Below are 22,853 nucleotides of genomic sequence, written 5' to 3'. Positions count from 1 at the left end.
TGCTTTATTTAGTTACATGCTCCCAGTCTCACCGCATGGAGGTCTTACGTTACTATACCATTCTTTAGATCCTAGCCAGTTCCTGTCCTTTCTTAGCAGTACATACCGGGTATCTTTCAGGAGTATGCTAATACAGATATGATGGTTCTACTCATCTTCAACTCATATCTTCTATAAACTTTTGAGTTTTCACAGATTCAGGAGATTCTCATTGTTTTATCACCTCTCTGTTACAGGTTTCCATCATACCTTGTTGCTCCTTTCAACTTTTGAGCTTTCAATCTCATGTAGTGATATCTCTTTCCAGTGTTAGCATCTCATCCTCTTTCATCTTATAAAGCGCGTAGTTGATCACAATCCTGTTAACCTAACCTTCTTTTATGTTGTTGTTTTGGAGTTTCTCAGTACTATGCTGGACCCTCTTTAAAATAGTTTCTCTTGCATGTGGTTCAAGACATCAGGTCTGCCTATGCTGATAAATTAAACATTGCCAGGGAATGTGCTTTGGCACTGAAACGTTATCATTTATTCCGTTAAATTGCTAGCAAGTTCCCAGTGTGATTTTGATCCAGGAAATGTAGTGGGCTGTTCTTAGTATTTTGGAAGTTTGATGTGCCAGAGACTGTCCCCAGTAGTCAATGTGAACGAAACTACTCTGATTTGGAGACATGGAATGTAATAGCATGGACAGGGCCAGACTGGCAGTTGGCCTTGGTTCTGCTCCATTCACTGATGTAAATGTTACTTCCAAATCTTTGGTGACTTCTTTATAACCACATATTAGAAATCACATTCCATCCTCCCTTTCCCTAATAGATAGATTATCACCTCTGGTTTTTTTTCAGTAATACTTGTGCTCCCTGAATTCCATTGCTGGCCTATGTCTATAATTGCCTTTATATATATGTATATTTCCAGTGTCTCAATGAGAAGAAATTCTTATCAGCCCTCTATTTTTATGTTAAGATTTCCCAGCTAGCTGTCCTTTGTCCATTTTTATTTGCTAAATAACATTTTCTGCAGGCAATTCATAACTGTCTTTGTTCCAGATCTATCTCTTCCTCCCTTACTCTAGTACTCTTTTGTTAATTAATTATGAATTCAAGCTAAAAATGATCAATTAGAATCTCAAACTGCCTGTTCCTGATCACTGCAGAGCACATGTGATCAAGTTGGAATTTCACTTTCTGAGCAATAAGTCATATAGATTGTTCTGTACCATTTCAATACCATTTGAAAGATGCTGCCTTTTCTTTGTCTCCACTTTTGTCCAGGGTTTTGTCTTGTTATGATTCAATTGTTACAACATCCTTCTATCTGACCTTTGCAAATTCAATATTCCTTTATTTTCATTTAGATTCAGTTGTTGCTTCAAAGCTAATTTCCTGCTCTATCACTTTGCCCATCCTTTACATTCCTCCACTGACTCTCGCTTAATGCAGCTCAGGATACTGTTCATCTTCTTTGCTGCAACGACGTGTTGCTGGTTCATTTAAAGGTGTTGAATCAAGCTGATATTTGTCTTCCACTTTAACATGCCCATTTGGGGCCTGATAATAGTCTTCTTTTTTAATATGATAATTTGGGACAAATATCCTTCAGGCAGTTTAGTATAATCAATGTATGTATTTGATAGAATCATAGGATGGTTTGGGTTGGAAAAGATGTTAAAATAATCTAGTTCCAAACCCCCCGCCAAAGGCAAGGACGCCTCACCCTAGACCATGTCATCCAAGTATTTATATTCACAATAGTATCTTAGCAGGTGGTGTTGTACAGACCATTTGCTAAGGATAATAATTAAAATCTCCTATAAATTCTTCATTGTTGCTTGCACCAACTATCATTTTTTTCTTGGAGATTTGCAGGATACTGTAATTAACTTAGTTCATTAGCCTGCCTTGAATCCTTTCCCGAACTCTAATTATAAACCCAGTATTAATTCTTTCCAAATAAATACCCAGTGTCCCATCACAGGTAAAAAACTAAGATTTCTGCCTGTTCCCTGCTAGTTACAGCTCTCATCCTAAACCTACAAGCAATACTGAGGCTTTCATTGTCTCTGAACAGTGTATTAGTGATAGTAAACCTTTTTGATACTTGATAATTTTGTTTTTAAAAGCATAGATGTTTGTGTCTGCCTAGATTCATTAGTTGTTTTCTGTGGTTTGGTCTGTTTGTCAGTTTTCTCTTACTTCTGCTGCACAAACAGGATTCATGTGGTTGTTTGATTTTCTATGTCTCCATTTAACCAATGAGAATTCTATTGCAGCTTTTCTGTAAGCTGACACTTTTGGAGCTTTTATGGCAGCAGTGTACAACTTCTGTCATCTCTGATGCTGGAGACTCATCTGACTTTTAACATTTTTGTATTGCAGTTCCAGTCACTTCCATTTCTTTACAATATGCCGAGAAAGTACAATTTAGTATTTAGAATGTGTTACTCATCCACACTGTTTTTTAAATACCAAAAACTACTAGCCATGCATTCTAAAGGTTGCACAAAAAAATGGGTATGATAGACTATTCAGTTCCAAGGAAAAATATATCTATCTAGACAGTCACATTTCCATATGGTATGTTGCATCCCAATAGAAGCAATGTTATGACCTTTCAACTTCAAAAGAAACCAGTCCCATTTGCCAAAAGAGAGATTTAGCAGAAAGTATGTAATATATGGACAGTCAACAACAGAATTACCCTGCCACTCATCAGTCACCTTGATCAGATGGCTTGTTGGCAGTGGCAGTTGAGTCCCAGGACTCCTTTTGTGCAAGCTGTTTAATATGGTTTAGATTAATGCAAAGCCAAAAGTACTAGTTTGAGTTAGTACAGTTATCATTTCTATCATATGGATTGTGCTGGTTTCAGCTGGGATAGAGTTTTTTCCTAGTAGCTGTACAGTACTGTGTTTTGGATTTAGAATGAGAATAATGCTGAGAAGACAACAGTGTTTTAGTTGTTGCTGAGCAGTGCTTACATTAAGTCAAGGTCTTTACAGCTTCTCATGCTCTGCCAGTGAGCAGGTTGGGGCTGCACAAGAAGCTGGGAGGGGACACAGCCAGAACAGTTGACCCTAACTAGCCAAAGGGATATTCCATACCATGTGGCATCATGCCCAACATATAAACTAGGTGGAAAGTTGGCCAGGGGGCTGCTGCTTGGGAGCAGGCTGAGCATCAGTCAGTTGGCAGTGAGCAATTCTTTCATTCACATTACTTGTTTTTTCTTGGGGCTCGTTTCTCTCTCTTCTTATTTTCTTTTTCATTACAATTATTATCATTATATCATTATTTCTACTAGTAAACTGTTCTTCTCTTGGCCCATGAGTTTTCTTACTTTTACCCTTCTTTCTTCCCTGTCTCATCAGGGGGGAGTGAGTGAGAAGCTGTGTGGTGCTTAGTTGCCAGCTGTGGTTGAACCATGACATAGGTGCACACATGACCCACAAAATAATGCTAACTCTCTCATTGCTGATAATTAGGAAATTTTCCAAAGTGGATGTTTAGCATTCTCACCATTAATCTCAAGCACGTGAAATTTGTTTCAGTTTGCTGTGCCAGTGACTAAAAGCAGCACTTTACAGTTTTTGTATAATTCTTCTGCAAGCTCTTTAAGTTCAGACATTCATTGGCTAGGGTATATGTACATTTATGCCAGTAAAATTAAATTTGGGACCCACAGCTTAACTATACTATTCTGTCTTCCAACTCAGATTTAGTTTTTGGAATCATAATAAGCTGAACCTAAAATGGTGTAAAATGACTGTTCTTCTCTAGAAAACAGTCTTAGAAAGACCCTATGGTTTTATTAATATTTTGTAGGTTTACATTAGAATGTGAAACTAATGGCTACATCTACTACTAAATTAAAGAGTGTGAAGGCACAGGCCTGTGAACTGTTACCTGTGTGGTTGTGGTGTTAGAAAATTATTTGGCATTATTCTCACCTTGCACTTTTCCAGATAATTCACAGATGTAATTTAGGAGTTACTCCAGTGTAGAAACAGTAGGTAGTCTGGCTCTCCCGCCTGTATGGTGAATGTGTACTGGTAGGTATGCGGCCAGTCTGTGCCAATTGGTCTAAGTCAAAAAAAGGCTCCTGGCACTCTTCAACCAATTATTAGAAATGCAGCCCATGTATCTGTTCTATAGCAATTTTCTAGAGAATGTTTTTGTTCTGTGTTAAATGTGCTCTAATTAAAGGTAATTTTATCACTCTTTCAGTCATTCTGGGACTGATACTGCAGCACAGCCAAGAGGCTGTAAATTCTATCTAGTTTATACCCCATTAAGTCTATAGCAGTAGTCCTTAGCAAAAGGTTCAAATCATTATGGTATGTAAAGATGAATAAAAATGAAAGGATATTGTGGTCAGGGCAGTTTGTTATCAAGCATACACCGTACACATGTATGCTAGAGCACTGAGTATGTATACTGGCTGCTGCACTAATTGATCTTCAGCCAAAATTTCTGTATTTCTGTTTTGACCACTGTTTGTAGAAGTGAGCTCTGTTTATTCAGATACCATTAATTAATGATTTTCCACAATGTAATTTGTTTTCATTTCAGTGTGCATACTCATAAATCTCAATGATTTCAGTATCTTATCCTGTGTATAGCACTGTAGCACCATCTTGTGTGAGCTTCAAATGTGGTTTCAGTATATGCATTCAGCAATCTTCATGTTGACTGTAACAATTTTATTTAAAACCCTTTCATGTAAAACTAAAATTGGGGAAACAGGAGCATGAAATAATTTCCCCTTATAATATATGGGGTAGATTTTATAACAGTGCAGTCATTTAAGATACCTATACGCCAGGATGATCCACATAAATATGAGGCATGGGATACTGCAATCAGAAGGCAATAAATATGTATTTTATCTGGTTTTATGCTACAAAAACACAGAAGTAAAGCACAGAGATTAGAATCTCTGTGAGAAATAAAATGAACTATGGGATGGGAAAGAGATACGAGGGAAAATTAAATAGGAATTGTTATGAAATAGCTGACAGGAATAAAATTGGAAAATGCTTTTAAATGGTAGCAAAGTAGCAAATGGTGCAAGGACACAGAACTCAATGTTTATAATTAGCTGTAGTGCTTTGAAGTTTCTGTATGTTTACACAGAGGCAGAAAGTGGGAAGGGAAATGCATAAACCAATCTTTTTAGTGCAAATAATAATTGGAGGTAATATTGTGGTGCATTGAATGCACTCCGACACTTTAATCTGTCGCATGCACTTTTCTGTTCTGCATTTTCATGCTTTAACTTATGTCTAGTTTCCCTTCATTTTTCTCTTTACTTTTACCAAGCCAATGTGAGTTTACTTAGTAGCTTGTGTGAGAGGAGGTATAGTCTTGCTATTAAAGCAAGTTCAGGCATGGATGAGGAGACTACTACTTTCTGCCATTGCCAAAAGTCCAGCATATTAACATGGTGGTGACTGCTGTATTGAATGTAATGAAATGAAGCTCTCACCAGCACTTTCAGCACTTTCAGTCTCTTGTGCTGACAATTATCTAATTTTTCCAAGAATGTTAATATATTTTGGGCAGTTATAAATATATAATAACTCTAATTCTTAGGTGATTATCTATTTGAGTGCTTAGGTGATGGAAACATATGATTAAGAACTCAAAAGTATAAGAACTTGGAGCCTTAATTGTAACTTACCGAATGCAGTTTTACCCATGTGTGCTGCCTGAATATGGCACAGGGATAAAACACACCCCCTCTTCTTTTTTTATATGGAACTAAGTCATAGTGGTTTTCATGCCTTAAGACTAGGAGTAAAAAGTCAAAATGTGTTTTACATTCCTGGTTTTTGTTGTGATTTTTTCAATCAGAATACCTAGCCTCAAACTGTACTTTGCATGAAGCTACAGTACATCATTCTGACTGCATCAAGTGCTTGAATTCTTGGAGGAAGATCATGAAATTGCTAAATACTCAGCCCGTCAGTGTTTCAAGTGTGAAAGTAAAGAAGATATTTAGAAAAGCTGTATTGCTGCCTTTTTGTTGTTGTTGTTGTTGTTGTTGTTCTTTTGGTTGGAGTAACTGCTGAAGATAAGGACCTGATAAACATTCATATTCTCATCTGGTTTTGTTTTCACATTAAAAGGAATACTGGTGTCTGACTTTAGATCATGAAGATAGATACCAGGAGGGAGAGACTGGAATCAAGGAAAACAGGATTTGGCTTCTCTGCAACCAGCACTCTCCCAGCACACAACCATATAATTTTGCATAAATCTTTGATTGCTACAAATGCAGATTATGAAGGCAAAGAACTGGCCTATGGAATTAATATATAAATTGACAGATGCTGGAGGGGGGGAATCTATGGTGTTCATGCATGTATTTATAGTCCATTATTCTTCTCTGCCTGTCCTGTTTTGGCTACAGTTTATATTTGTGAGGCCTGGGGGAAAGGACTTTTCCTCTTTCTTTCGAAGTGCTAAAAGCAACTAGAAGAAAAGTTCTGTGGGTATCAGTTGTTGACAACAGACTTCGAAACAAAATAGAAGTTGTATCAGTGCTTCTCTCACCATCCTTTCTAGCTCTGTACTTGCATCATAAAGACTAAAAAAGAGCCTGGGTTTCCTCTCTTGCAGCACAGTTTTGGCAGCAAGCAGGTGCAAGTCATGCTAGAAGCCTTTAATCTTCAGCGTTTGTGCAGCCATCATGTCCATATGATCCATACATCGGGAATCTCTCCACTTGACTGTCTGAACGTCTTTATTATTTCCTCTTAACTACACTTCCATTGCACCTTCCATTTCTCACTTTTAGATGCATTCATACAAGAGATGTAACTGCTTTCTGCACCAACATTAAACAGACACAGCTACCTCTTATAATTCAGACAGTTGAAGGATTTGATAGCAAAAACAATTATTAGCAAATTAAAGATATTCAGTTAGATTAAAAGTTCAATAGTGATAAACATTGAGATACTGGCTAAAATGTGTCAGCAGGAATAGAGGCTGGATGATGGTATCCAAGAATTTAGATCCCTTTAAAGCTAGATTAGAAAACTCATGGCATGATTCCAACCTCAGCTCCAAACTCCAACCAGGACTGGAAGAGTTATGTAAGAGACTGGTCAGAAGAGAATAAAAGCCACATGTATACATGGTCTAAAACACCACAGTGCAAGCCAAGTCACTTCCCGTGCATCAAACCATACTCAGTTCTTTCTGCTAGCATCTTTTGTGTGTTTTGTTTAACATTCAAGGTATACCAGAATCTAGATGCTGCAAACCCCTGGAAAGAGAAGGGAAGTGCTATGGATGTTGTATTTTGCCATCTTCTATCCTGAGTATTGATTAAAAAAACAAATCCCTGTTTTAAGTTTTGCAGATTCTGTGGAGAAAATGTCACAGAGAACACATACCAGAACTAAAATCCAAAACTGTTTCTTTTCAGCAGTCTTTCAGAAAGTACTCGTGCTTTCTTCAACCAACTGCTTCTGTTCCCACTGTCTCTGACATATGAGGATATAGAAAAAATTGCTGGTCTTTATTTTGCATAGAATACTACATTATTAAATAGACTGTGAGTCCAGAGGAGGGCCATGAGAATGATCAGGGGACTGGAGCACCTCCCATATGAAGATAGGCTGAGAAAGTTGGGGCTGTTCAGCCTGGAGAAGAGAAGGCTGCGTGGAGACCTCATAGCAGCATTCCAGTATCTGAAGGGGGCCTATAGGGATGCTGGGGATGGACTCTTCATTAGGGACTGTAGTGATAGGACAAGGGGTAATGGGTTAAAACTTAAACAGGGGAAGTTTAGATTGGATATAAGGAGGAAATTCTTTCCTGTGAGGGTAGTGAGGCACTGGAATAGGTTGCCCAGGGAGGTTGTGAATGCTCCATCCCTGTCAATGTTCAAGGCCAGGCTGGACGAGGCCTTGGGTGATATGGTTTAGAGCAAGGTGTCCCTGCCCATGGCAGGGGGTTTGGAACTTGATGATCTTAAGGTCCTTTCCAACCGTAACTATTTTGTGATTCTATGATAGGATGGAATCCATATTCCATTCATTTGTAGTGGAAATGGAGGGGTTTTTTCACCAGTGGTTTATATGCTCAGAGAAATTATTTTGGTGTCTTTGTCACAGCTTTCTACTGTCATTTAAGAATATTGTATTTAAGGACTTACTGTATGTTTAGTTTAGTAATTTTATTTCATTTCTGTCATTTCAGGTAACTCTTGGAGTAAGCCAGTAGAAGTGACAGCACTTTATTCATTCGAAGGACAACAGCCAGGTGACTTAACTTTCAAAGCTGGAGACAAAATCATGGTCACAACCAAAACAGATTCCCAGTTTGATTGGTGGGAAGGTAGAGTAGGAGGACAAACTGGCATCTTTCCAGCCAATTATGTTGCCATAAGTAACAACTAAGTTCATATAGAAGAAAATGTTGAAGCAGTAGTATATTTACACTGAAAAATATATTTTAACTTTTCAGATCTTGTTAAAATAAGATTCTTGATCAAGACTGTTCTAACATAAAATTAAAATGCATCAAATGACCTTAACATTCCCCTAATTTTATTTCTTAAATAAACAGTAGTTGATAATCCATTTATGAGAAAGGTTTAGTTTTTAGCAAGTTGCTGTATAAATCTATTCCAATTTGTGTCTTGTTTCAATTCTGCCTTGCTATATGGATTTTTTTTCACATGAGGGAAAAATTATGAACAATTTCAAGCTAAACGTAAATACTAATATATTAAATTATAATTTATGATCTCTAATAAATGGTCTCAATTTTGCTTCAAAGCATCTCTGAGTTGGAGTTTGTTACTTTTAGTAAACACAGATCTTTTATTCACAGGTATAGTGGAAGAAATTACCGTTGTACTTGTTTTTAAAAAATCACTTTAAGCATTGCAGTATTTCTTAGTAACTACTGTGCGTCCTGTTCCCAGTATTTGTCCTTGTTAGGCATACAAAGACCTTTTTTTAGACAACTCTGTAAGAGTTAAGCAGTTCAGCTTCTCTGATAGCTTGTTTATGTTGCCCTCATCTTTGAAGAGTTGAAGCACTTCTGCAAGTTTGCTTAACAAAATGCATGAATAGTCCCTCCCAGAAAATTATACTTGCTCTAGCCTCGTAGAGAGGAAGGCATCATTAGGAAATCATTTCATTACACTCACTGGCAAAAGTTCCTGGATTTTTTTCAGACTGGGCCACAGGTTTTTGAGAAACTCAACAATGAGACAGAAGAGACTGAAGGAATAGTGAAATGTATTTACTAGCTTTCAATGAAAATCCTTCATATTCTTTTCCTCACAGACAGGACAGATGTATGTGGTCTGTCTTCAGACAGATGCCACCATCAAACAGATCCATACTGTTGCAGGTATTTTTTTCAGAAGTTATTTTCCAACCAGCTGAAAAAAGTTATATAGGCTTACATAGCTGCAGTGGAAGTGTTAATATATGCCTTTAGTAGGACTGTTGTAGCATCTGCCAATTTGAGGTGAGGAAGCAAATTCTGTGTTTACCTATCATAGGCTGCATCTATTGCTTATTAAGCAAGAAAACAGTAAATTGTCCAATATGAAGACTCAGCAAACAGAATTAATATCATAGTCCCAGACGCTGTATATGCCTCATAGTCATGAAGAATCACTCCTGCATTTATCATACCATGTTCCTGCACTTTAGTTGCAGTAAAAGCTGAAGCATCCAGTAGCTGAATTGTGCCGTAGTACCTCATTACTCATTTCCAGAATGCTGCCTGCTTTTTCAGCCAGTGTACTTGCCTTTGTGTAGGGCTGTTAAAGCTTCCTAATTCATCTCAAGTGTCTTCTTCCATGAAACTGTCAGTATTTGTGAACTTGCACAGTAAAATCTTTTTATTGTTTATATAAATTCAGTTTCTTGGATTGCCTTAGCTGAGTTTGGGGGAAAATGAGGATTGGCTAATCTAAGTACTCATGATAGTCTATAGATTTTGCACGATAGTGTTGATTAATTACTAAATCCAAACTGCATTTTTAGGAGGAAATACTGAATTGGAAGTGTATCTCATACCTGGAACATTCCTTTCTTCATTTAAATATAATGTAGGAAAGAGAGGATTCAGTGGATTAGCCTAATGCAAGAAAAAGCTATTGGTTGTCAAAACCAAACCTTCCTAAACCAATACAGAACTCTACTGTCTGATCCTACATGACTATGACACAGGCTGGATTGACCCACATCAGTGGGCTCAGGCTAATTCCAAAAGGCAGTCTGCACAACTCAGTAAATTTAAGAGATGTGTAAGATACCAGTAGGTTACTTAGGAAGGTTCCCTAAAGCAGGTGTAGAAACAAAAACCTAGAGATAAAGAGTCACCCAAGAGACACTTGTGTTCTGATAAGAGAGGGTTTTCCATGAAAAAAGTCTATGTATGTGTTCCTTTGCTGTAGGTTGCCTGCTCAGATCCAGAAGAAAGAGAAGATACTGAAGAAGGTGGTGCCTCTAGCACAAAGCATTATATGTGTTTGTAGACCAGCTATGGCCTGGCATCTGGGTTTTGGTGGGGAGTTGGGAGGATAGATATCTGTAGAACCAAATCAGTGGGTATCTGTACTAGAAGAGAAAAAATGAGTTACAGAGCCATGGGCTTCCCTGAAGGAAATACTTTAATGAAAGCAACAGAGATTACAGGCAAAGTACTGCTGTGGCATTGAGCAGGTACATTCGTCATCATACTCTTAGAAGCAGTTACCTTCAGCATATAAACCAACTGGTTTTATTGCTGAAGTGCAGTAAATCAGACAGTAGTAATTTATATATAATACAAGTACTTTACATATTTATTTTGGGACTATATATATGGCATCCCAATTTCCTGTCAGTCTTCACAGGCTTTATTTTTTTTATATTACCAAAGGGTCATAGTTAGGACTGTATGCTCTGTGTTCAACATCAGCAGGTAACTTAATCATAATTCATCTTAACCTTAAATGTTTCACCACCCTAAGTAGTCAAAGTGGAATTCTTTCTTGGAGGAAATCTTACCATATTGTAAAATTCAAATTTTGAATTTCGTGATGCCTGTAAATATTTTTTCCTTTGTATGTCTAAGTATTTTGCATATAAGCATTTTCCTCAGCATACAATTACTGATGGCTCACTGGATGGGCAGGCCAGTATTGTTACAGATGTGTTACCAAGACTCTTCTGCTGGTGTATATTCACTAACACATGTATACATATTGATGGCAAGTTTACAAGTTTTAACCAACTTTTATAAATATCAAATTATTTGTCTGCTTCAAGCATTTGAATGCATCTTCCCTGCTCTCTGTTCATCCTTTCAGAAACCCAGATGCTTGATTAAATGTCACAGTTGAAGGACACAACGAATGAAAATGTTCTCACCCTCAGCATGAGTTTGTGTCTTGCTTGGTTTCTAGTGGGCTCAAAGTATTCCTCATAATAGCTTAGAGGACTAAGGGGTTTTTTGAGGTAAATACAAGATGATTAAAGCCTTACCATCTCTATCCATTTACTATAGCTTTCATTGCTTAAATTTTAAAAAGATAAAGGGAAGAAGATAGTGTTTTCCTCTTCCGTAGTCTCCCTGAGCTGTTTTCCCCCACCCATATTTTCAAACCAGAGTTTGAATTCATTCCTAAGCAACCTCTATCACCTATAGGAAGGCAATCCTAGAGCCTCAGACATGTTAAGATGACATATCTTCTCCACTGATCTGAGTTTTTTCAGTGCATGCAAGTTTTTCCTTGTGAGGCTGTTCACTGTTCATCACGTAAATTCTCTTTTTCCACAGTAAAAGAGAATTACTACCAGAGAATATATATTGATGGTAATTATATCTAGCAAGTCTACCCAGCAAGAGTTCAACTCACAGGAAGATCCTAATGCATATACTTTCCAGCTTTTGGATCCAGACTCGCTCTCCTACTTCTGTATTTCATGTTGTTTCAAGTCATATGACAACTTAGTTTCTTCAAGTCTGTCCTTTCCAGGGAATAAAACTTCAAATGACATTATATCTGGTTTATATTGGGATGTAGCAACATTTACATTAGCTGACTACGGGTTCTGTCAGTTTTGCAAGAAGAACCCATTGACAGAAATCAGAAGAAAAAAAAGCAAAACACACAAAACCAAAGCCAAACGATCATAATCACTAAATATACCAACTTTGTATTGGTGAAACAATAGTACCTGACAGTTCAATGCTTCCAAAATTTTGAATATTCAGAGTATTTAAGGAACCATCTGTCAACAAATTATGTAAATAAGAAAAGCGTTCAGCTTTTGGTAATAGGGCAGGATGGTACATTTTGAAGTTTATCTTTAAACCGTTAGGATTAGCTTAAAACCCAAAGCACTCATTTTACCCTGATACCAGCCAAAGATACAAAATGCAGGGGGAAAACTGAAAAAGATGGTTTTTTCTTTCTTACAGGCATTTTGTCAGCTAGTTGTTAGGGCAGAAACAGTGTGCAACTGTTATCAACAGGTCTTTGTTCTATATCCATTTTAATTAATGCACACACTTTAATTAACTATTTAAAATGGTATCTATGCTTTCTGAAATTTTAAAAAGTTAACTTTATTCAGTTTATTCCTAACATCTATTTGACAGCTTCATGATTTTGTCCATTTATGTTCATTTTGGTAAGTATATCACCATAACCATAATTACAGTGTGCTCAGATTCTGCTTTTTGTAACACCTGTTTTGCAAAAATCTGTTAATTTACTAGTAATTTAATTTTAAATCATAATTTTAAAAATATCTTTGGGAAATAGTATAACAGAAAATCTTTTGTACTAACAGATTCTTCCATTCTTTTTTTCCTTGCAGACCATTGCTGCTGAAAAAGTATTTCTCTTAGTTGTAGGTGTAAATTTCCATTGTGGCTAATAGCTCCAGTTCTTCAGCAACAAGTAAACATGTAATCCCTTTCTTCCTTCTCGTAACAGGCCAAACATTCCTTTTTATCAACCCTTTCACAAAAACATCTCAGCACAGTCTTTCTTGATTAGCTGTTCTGTTTCATTATATATGTACATGCATGCACACATGCACTGGGTGCTATTTTGGACCCATGTTTGGATAAGGACCAGCTCAGCCTGACTAAAGGTCTTTCTCAGTGATGTTCTATTCTGTTTACCTTAGTAAATTGGGAGTAGGATGGCAGAAGGAAATTCCTCAAGTTTGAGTACTGGTATCTCCTTGAAAAATTATCTTCTTCTTTAAAACCTCAACAAATTTCTACAGCAGCTCTAATCATGCTTGCACAAATTTCTAAACCAGATTTTTACCAATTGTGTCAACCTTTACAGTCTTAAATGAGTATCACATACATTTCTATGAATTCTATATATAACTTATGCCAATAGGATCATAAGGAAGACAAAAATAGTTGTTTACTAGCTTTTACGGTAAATCTTTTAAAGAATTGTCTGATCTAGAGTGAGCTGAACTGCAGGTGTTTATGTTGGTTTATTGTGGATATGTAGATCCACAGAACTTTTGAAATGTAGACCTTTTGTCCGTATTACCTAAATTTAGACACAGCATCTTACCTATAGGCATCTGTTTCTAAGAAACTTAACCAGAACATTTTGAAATCAAATTAGGTTGTATTGAGAGTCTAAATTTATCCAAATCTTCAGTCTGAACATTCATGGGAAAATATTTGTGAGTTTTCGATTGGTTCTTGCTCTTAATTGAATTAGAAATACTGCAGAAAAAAATCTTTTGGGCTTTTCCCATGCCATAACTAATGTAAGAAAAATAAATAAAAAGAAATAGCAAGCTTCATTCTTTGGAAAAGGTTTTAGCTAATTTCATCTAAAATTAAATGCAGATAGTTCCTGAAATGTCAGGAGTGTATGAACTAATGCATGCTAACTCTAACACTAGGTTGATATCCATGTGTTCTTCTATATCTTTGATCCATCCTGTAATTCTTTACCTACATCTGTTTTTTAGCAGTAGAAATAAAAATGCTGGTAACTATAGACTGCAGAGGAATTCTGCCATCTACATCATTAAGATGAGTTTTTGCATTTGCCTTTATAAAGCTTGTAGGTAGTATCAGCTTTGGAGTTCTCTTCAGTGGTTCCTGAACCTTTTACCTGGCAAAGTTCACATTCCGTTTAATGTTACGGAAAAGGCAAATACTCCTAGCACACTTATGCATACTTTGTCTTCTGGCTGGAGAATTTGTTTCATACAAGGATCTGTATGAGAAGCAGAGAAGGCAAGCCAGGCAGTGCATAGAGTAGCAGAGTATAGCTGTCTACCACATGGAAGATCTGCCTAGCTAAAGGACCAGGAGCTGCTTGCTTCTTGAATCTGAGGATGTTGTCTGTTGTGGTAATATGAGCCTGAAGGTCTTTTTAAATATATGAAGTGTATCCATAAACTACTGCAATACAATTAATTCAATTCATAAAAACAATAATGATGGTTAAATTTTATTGGTTAAGAAGTTTTGAAGCAAATTTTCCCTCCTCTCTTCTTTTCCACCTGTGTATCCTCCTCCAGTCTTGTACTACTCCTGTTCTATGCATGGCCTTTAGGTATCTGACTTGCTGAATGCTTCAGGACTGTTTGACAGTATCCAGGGCAATTAAACCTGACCTTTCTGTGGCCTCCCTGGATATATCTGAGTAACACTAGCTACTGTATCAAATAGGTGGGGCAAGGGGGAGAAGCGGCTACTTAACTAGCTCTGGCAGCCTAAATTCTCACGTAATTCCTGTAAATGAAAGTTGTTCTGTCAAAGGAGATATATAGTCTCACAACAAGCATCATTAGAATTCTGAGTTTCTGAACATCCTGTTTTCACAATATTTGCAGAGCCTTTTATGCTTTTAGCCATTTTAATTTTATTTTCCAAATGCAAATGTCCTGGGTTCAGCAGTGGCAGTCATTTTTGTCTTTCTTGGTAGCTGGTGCAGTGCTGTGTTTTGACTTTCAGCTGGGAACAGAGCTGAAAACAATGATGTTTTGGTTTGGCCAAGGACTTTGTGGGCCTCATGCTCTGCCAGGGAGGAGGGAAGCTGGGAGGAAGCAGAGACAGGACACCTGACCCAAACTGACAAAACACCCACCACCCAACACACCAAACCTGGGGGCAGTTATCGGTCCTGGTGATGGGTGTGTATTCTCTTCCCTTGTTATTTCTTTATCATTACTATATTGTGAGCATAGTGATTGTTTTACCTAGTACTAAACTGTTCTTACTCAACCGTGGGAGTTGCATTCTTTTGATTCTCCTCTCCGTTCCCCCAGGAGTAGGGGGAGGGCAAGAAGGGGGGGGAGTGGGTAACAAGCTGTCTGGATGTGGGTTAAACCACGACAAAGTACTAGTCAAATCCTTGTCTCCAAGGGTTTTAAATCATTTTAGACTCTAATTTTCATGCAATTAAATGTGAGTTACGCCTCATAATAAATTGAGATAATGCTGTTGAAATAAAGCACCTGGATGCAAAAGTATTGTCACATATGACGGTTCCAGCTGCTTGGGAGACATTTTTGATTACTAAAGTATTAAGTCACTTAAATAGGTGCCATTCTGTAAGGTTTTATCACCTGCAGACATTCGGGGCAGAATGAACTTTTCTTAGGCAAAGGTGATCTGTTAAAATATTGGTTTTGATTTGAATTATACATTCTGTGGTGGTCATTTTTAATGGAAACTAGTTCTGCCTATTACCTTTTAAAACCTGTCTCAGGCTGTTACTTGCTTTCAGCCTGGTATTCAGTGTGTCTTGTATTTTAATGTTCCAAATTTCCTTCTGTCATATTTGATGTCAAAATTAAAGCCACAGTTAAGCCAGAAATTCAAAACATCAGTCACTTACACTAATTGGTTTCTTGTCAGCCATCAGATTCTTACAAATGTGAACCAGGACAAGCTGCTTTAAGATTTTGCAGCCAAAGATTGTATTTGATGTGCTTTGGATCACTTCTTCTGCATATCTGATTTCATGCTTTTCAGACTAACCCCTTGTTTCCTTCCGGCAGTGCTGAAAATACTTGGGCCTGTTCCATCTGATTTTACATCAATAGGATTCTTTTGGTAGCTTTGAGGTAGACTTTAAACACTACATGGTGTTACATTAGCTTGAAACCTATGTTACTCTTCTGACTACAGCCTAGGCTGCTGCTTAAACTGTGTATAAAACAGATATTGATAAACGCCTCTGAAAACAATACCATAAATATTTTCTGCATGGCCATCGCACTCTGAAGCAATAAATACTCTTAATGTAACTTTTCAGTAGCTCACTTTTATAGCAGAAACAATGGGAATTGCTTGAAAGAGTCCAGTGCAGAGCCACAAAGATGATTAAGGGAGTGGAACATCTCCCTTATGAGGAGAGGCTGAGGGAGCTGGGTCTCTTCAGCTTGGAGGAGACTGAGGGGTGACCTCATCAGTGTTTACAAATATGTAAAGGGTGAGTGTCAGGATGATGGAGCTAGGTTTTTTTCAGTGATGTCCAGTGATAGGACAAGGGGCAATGGGTGTAAACTGGAGCATAGGAGGTTCCATGTGAACATCAGGAAGAACTTCTTTACTGTGAGAGTGACAGAGCACTGGAACAGGTTGCCCAGGGGGGTTGTGGAGTCTCCTACATTGGAGATATTCAAGGCCTGCCTTGACAAGTTCCTGTGTGATGTATTCTAGGTTACCCTGCTCTTGCAGGGGGGTTGGACTAGATGATCTCTTGAGGTCCCTTCCAACCCTTGGGATTCTGTGATTCTGTGACTTTGAGTCAGTCCATGCTAAGTATGGGGTTTCTTCCTGTATTGCCATCTATGTGTTCTTCTGGTCAGTTACTTCTCTCATTGACAAGGCCACCCCATACATCTCACATGTTTAAAGCCAGTTAGAACTGAAGCTCTGAAGCAGCCCTGGTGGCCTTTGCAGATTCCTGTGCAGGCTGCCATCATCTTTTCCTATAGATCCCTTGGAGTCTGGTCATGAACATGGCAACCAAAGGAAACAGACTTTCTTTGTGAGGATTCTAAATCACAACTGCTCTTTGGATAGCATATTAAAAAATAAATAAATGCTATATTAAAAGTAAAAGCCCATAGCTATTTCCTTGTTTTGCCTTTTCAAGGTTTCGAACATTACCTCAGCTTAAGTCAGTGTTTCATGTTGTCAAGAATTTTCCTTTTGCGGCAAGGCTTTTTCTTCTGATACATAGAGGTCCCCCTCTGTGGAGTAGCACTCATTGCCACACTACTGATAAATGTTAAAAAACAAAATGCAGGGTAAGGTTATTCAGCACCAACTAACACATCATCCAAAGAGCATCTTTGAAAATATATCTATATTTGTGCCATCTGCTTTTGAGAACATGTTCAGGTAGGTTTAGGAGTACTGTCAAGTTAGGTATCTGTTTTTCCAAAGCAGTCAGTCAAGAGAGGTAGGTTGCATGAAATGTCTTCTAGAATATGTACTAGAGAAGATTAACTTGTTCCTTGAAACTGTCTTTCTAATGTCATTTTGTTGGCAGTCCTTCAGGGTGATCTCTGTATATAAATACTTTATTCTTTCATTTCATAAATAAGGATGATTTTTTTCTCTATGACCTACTGAATTAATCAAGGAAACACAATTTCAAATCCTGTTAACAGAAAGTTTCCATGAACTGAAACTGTGGATCACTGCCACTGTGAATGAAGAATAGAAAAATCTAAGAAAGGGAAAGATATAGTTAACAGCAATTTAAGTTTATATCTACTTAGGTAGTAGGAATATGGGGTATTAATCTTAGTTGCTAGTTTTGACACACCCAAGCTGTCTGCTTATTTCATCATTCCCTTTTTTGGTACTAAGACAAATGCTGGATAAAAATACATGTCAATCTAACTTCATATTCAGAGAATTGTTCTAGATCAATAGAATAGCCTTTAAATTATTCTTCTTTTGATCAGTTTAGAAATAGACTTGGCAAAACAAAAAATGGAAAATAATGATCTGAAAAGAGAACTCCCTGCACTGAAGAAAATACAGATCTCATGAAAAGTTATTTCTTAAATCTGTTCAAATCATACATTGCTAAATGGATTTCATCTTCATCTAGGGCTCTTAATTTACCAGTATTAATTGTTGATCATACCTAACAACCGTGTACATACTAAGGAACTCAGGTAGCCTGGAGTATCTTTCTTTTACATGCTACTATGTTAAAAAATTATTCTCCTGGGGGTAGTGTCAGAATAAAAAGCCTAAATGTTATTCACTTGCATTTTAAAAATGCCAGTTTTCTTAAACATGAAGAGTTCTCTGTTAACAACTGGGCTCCAAAATCCAAATGAACAAAATATTTAACATGAAACTCAGCAGTTTCACATTAATAGATCCTGGTTGACAGTATGCGACTTGGACATTATTGATTACAGCTCCAATGAGATGTACTAGCTTTCATACAGTGTACAAGCAACATGTGCAGGCAAGCCAGATGCAAAATTGAAACATTATCTAAACAGAGTTGATTTCAAATGTTTCAAATGTAAATAACCCACTGGGTGGTCCTTGAGACTGTCAGCAGTCATTATTTTCTGTAGTGTAAACAGGGCTGTCAGCTGGGATTTGTGTCACAGAGATAAAAAGACATTCTTCCTTAGCAAAGCCTAAGCTGTTGGTTTTAAAGAAAGTTGCGCACCTCCATGATAGATGGAGAGTACCCTTCTGGATTTTAATGAAAGTGTTTTATAAGCTGTCATGGAAACCAGAATAGGTGTCTGAACAATGTAGACTAGGAGGTAAGTAAAGGTTAATGGAATTACCAGAGTAATAAGCCTTAAAATTCTGACAGATCTAAATAAATGCATCATTTCCATAGATGTACTCTGTTGATTCTTCGAAGTTTTCTGCAGGTTGCAAAAGCTAAACCAAGAAAATAGATAGCAATAGGCAGCAAAAATATAACTTTGGATGAAAAAATCATTGTATGTTTGAGACTATTGCTTGAATTAAAAATATGAATGTGATCGGTTTAAGTGATCTGAAGTATTAGTTGTTCATAAGGATTCATACAATGGCATTAATGCTTAAATTCTCTGATTCAGCTATTACAGAAGAGTATTATTCCGCTCCCTGTCTCTACTTAGTTCAATGGCAACTGAGCAGTTAAAGCACCTTAACAAGTCCGATCTGACATCTCCTAAGAACAAAACTAATTATGTGTCACTGTCTTCTGTATCAGCAGTAACCTCTTCATTTTATAGCCACTGAAATCTTCAGGAACATTGCCATTGGCTTCAGTAGATTTGGAGCAGTGGAACACATAAGTGTTTATTTCAAAAATAGGTAAAGATTTTTCCAACTGATTTCCTGGAAGAAAACAAGATTTTCAGGTTTTCCTCAAGACCTTTTTTGTACTTTCTCCTGGAATTGCATCATCAGGGATCTACATTTCTGTAATTGTCTTGTTCATTTCTGAAAAACTAGAGGACTCCGCATTCTACTGAACCACAAAGATGTCTTCTTCCTATGCAGATATTTTCTTGGTGTCTGAGGAACTGAATATAGATTCTAACTTGCATGACAGAATTATCCTTTGTAATCTGTATTTTTACTTGTTTACATGGTTCAGTAAAAAGTAAGCAGTCAATTGAAAGCACTAACAATGTGGTTAATCCCTCCTGGTGCCTTGGGTCCTGAATAGGTATTACATCCCTTAGTAATTTTTTGAATAAGGAAGGAAAATGGAAACATTCCTCTGCAGTGTGACCTGAAAGTCTAGGGAAACAATGTACATTTTAATGTGATGAATGAAAATTGTGGAAGGCCTTTGAAGATCGTCGGGGCTGCACAGAAGTCTACACTCTAATCCTTTTGTAACAGGAATATCATCACTGTTACTTTAAACTTAAACTGAATCCCATGGTTACACTTCTTTGCTCCCAAGTGGCAAGATAAACTGGTGCGTTTGACACTGCAAAAAATGTGTCTTCATCTAAGAACCTGTGGCCAGTGATGTGGAATTGGCTTTCTTCAAACAGTCTCTTATGCAGAGATGCATGCAGGAAATGGTTTAAAATTCAATCTTTATTCCTCTCTCTTACTTAAATCTTTATCCTTTGCTTGTATGTTCTGTACAGTCTGTGTAGTGTTGCCTTCATGCTTGTCAGATTGCCTGCCTGCAGTTTTTCCTTTCTCCCTCATTCAGTGGGCTCCTCATTTCCTCTCAGGGAGTGGACACATATTCACCTTTCTTTCACAAGGGGATTTTGTATGGTCCTTTCAACCCTTGCATTCTTTTCTTGGACAACATAAAACCTCGTCATAGCTGGCATCCTGAAACAGCATCTTCCTTTTTAAATCCAGTGCTTGTACTTAATTCTGAAGTTGTCTATAGTTACCTTTTTCTCACTACAAAACCTTTCAATTTGCATACCTGTGTAAAATAATATCATGGGCATTCCACTACTTTCTACTGCTAGAAGGAATTTGAGTAATACTGCATGGTTTTGTTTTGTGTCAGAATTAACTTTAATCTAAATGACAATATATTTTAAACAGATCCGTAGTTCAACAGATGAGGTTAGCAGATATTCTGAGTGCAAGAAAGTTAGAAATGTCTTTGTCCCATATGTGCTTCAGGAGGTACAAAACAATGAGCCTTTACTGAAAGTATATGAAACTTACCCAAGTTCCACTCAAACAATGGCCAAATGTAAGTAAAAAGATTGTGAAGAATCTATTACAGGACTTAGTACTGAAACAAGGTAACCTTAAGTGAAGTACTGCACACACAGGGATGTCAATAGTATCTGTGCTTTGTGAAACAAGTCAGTGTGTGTTAGTATGAATTTCTGCTATTTATGTGGGAAAGGTTGTTGTGGTTTAACCAATGCCAGACAGCTTTTTACCCACTCCCCCCCTTTCTTGCCCTCCCCTTACTCCTGGAGGGACGGAGAGGAGAATCAGAAAGAATGCAACTCCCACGGGTTGAGATAAGAACAGTTTTAGTAACTAAGGTATAACACAAATCACTAATGCTAACACCAATAATAGTAATGATAAATGAAATAACAAGGGAAGAGAATACAACACCCCATCACCAGCCAACCGATAACTTGCCCCGCAGTCCGATCAAGCACCGACCGATACCTCCTCCAGCCCTGCAGTCCACCTGCCCTTCCGGGTAACTCCCAGTTACATCCTGGGCATGACGTGCTGTGGTATGGAATACCTCTTTGGTCAGTTTGGGTCAGGTGTCCTGTCTCTGCTTCCTCCCAGCTCCCCTCCTCCCTGGCAGAGCATGAGGCTCACAAAGTCCTTGGCCAAACCAAAACATCATTTTTATCAGCTTTGTTCCCAGCCCGAAAGTCAAAACACAGCACTGCACCAGCTACCAAGAAAGAGAAAAAATGACTGCTGCTGCTAAACCCAGGACAAAGGTGAATGTGTTAATTAGTATTTATTCAAATCTATTTTTCCCAGCTCATGAATTTTAGCTTCATCAGAATAACGGCTGTACAATTATAAGCTGAGCACGCTGTAAGCACTTAGGCCAACCATCCACAGATCTTTTGCCCCTTTTACCTAAGCACCACCCCACGCATACAGCTATCTGCATACCATGTGCAGACCCAGTTAACTGAAATGATGACACAAGGGACAATCCTTGCATAAGGATTGAGAACTGTGGAAGCAAATGTCCCAATTTCTGGGTGCTGAAAGGGGAATGTGTTCTTCTTGGTATGTGGTCTTATCTGATTCTTTGAATCACAGCTGTGTTTTTTGGTTTTGCCGAAAGTGAGTTTTTCAGCAGAATGGAATTTTCCACAAAATACACCCTTTCGCAAGAATTGTCTGATTTTTTAACTCTTTCACAAAGGAAGTGGTTAGATTTACTTCCCACACCCCCCTCCCAAAAAAAAAAAAAAAAAAGTTGAAGGATAATTTCAATAAAAATCAGGCAAATTTAATTTTTCTTCAAATATGTTTTACGTGTTCCAGCCCCTTGAGACTTTTCCTCTACAGTTCCCAGTAGTTTTGTCATCCTACAGTATTTCTGTAATTTTCATACATATTTCTCTTAGCTTTGTGTATATGCATTTCATGGCTGTTCAAGAAAAGAAACTTTACTGAAATAAAAAGGGATTGAAATCCCTGTAGTACAATGTGTGCATCAGAGATACAGAAAGCTGTAAATGTGCACTTTGTGGTGACATTACTTTTCTTACACTAAGAGTACAACAGTCTAGTAATTGTCTGTGTAAGGAAAATGCAAACTATCCCTGTGCACTGACGTGTCAGATTTAAATGTTAGAGGAAGACACACTGAAGCCAGCTGAAAATGTTGTTGCAGAGAAAGAATATTCTTCTGAGTCCTGATATTGGGTATCCTTTCTATAAGTATTTATTTCAGTTATTAAATGAATGCCAAAAAGCTTTACGGCATCAGTACATAATAAAGTGGAGGAACTGGGTAAAATAAGTTTTTATGTGTGTCTCCGCATGTGTATGTATCTAGAAGTAGTATTTGGTGAAGAAGTATTTGGACTGAACCTTGTTGATTGGATTATATTGCATCTTGCCCTTTCCATCATTATTATATTATTAGCTGATATTTATTTTCATAACCATTCTTTTACTACATCTGTAAAAAAATAAAAGCCTGCTTTGAAGTTCAGGGTTATATTGTGCTGGGATTATTAGAAATTGGCTAAAACACAGCCATGGAGGGAGGGGGCTGATCATGGGAATTTTAAGGCTGAGTGGAGCAAAAGCTAGAGATATTCTGAAGCCCCTGGTCCTGTGACCTTTAATAACATAGCTTAGTTTGTCTTCCACTCCACAAACAGAACCACTGATTTGCTTGCATGT

General features: G+C 37.5%; 1 protein-coding gene across 3 annotated transcripts in view; it reads left to right on the top strand.

The window, feature by feature from the left end:
- The window catches only part of SH3YL1 (SH3 and SYLF domain containing 1), a 54,741-nt gene extending 45,944 nt beyond the window's left edge, over positions 1 to 8,797 (top strand). For all 3 annotated transcript variants that reach the window (XM_061357612.1, XM_061357610.1, XM_061357611.1), the window contains exon 10: positions 8,214 to 8,797. In XM_061357612.1, coding sequence (XP_061213596.1) covers positions 8,214 to 8,413 — 200 coding nt within the window. In that variant the 3' untranslated portion in view covers positions 8,414 to 8,797. The remainder of the gene's footprint in view (positions 1 to 8,213) is intronic.
- The last annotated feature ends 14,056 nt before the right edge of the window (positions 8,798 to 22,853 follow it).

The sequence above is a fragment of the Neopsephotus bourkii genome, unplaced genomic scaffold (genome assembly GCF_033783945.1).
Source record: "Neopsephotus bourkii isolate Nb327-2 ecotype Australia unplaced genomic scaffold, CSIRO-AGI_Nbou_v1 NB_908, whole genome shotgun sequence".
Classification (NCBI taxonomy): Eukaryota; Metazoa; Chordata; class Aves; order Psittaciformes; family Psittacidae; genus Neopsephotus; species Neopsephotus bourkii.
The sequence above is the reverse complement of the archived record's forward strand: the minus strand, read 5'-3'. Positions and strand labels throughout refer to the sequence as shown.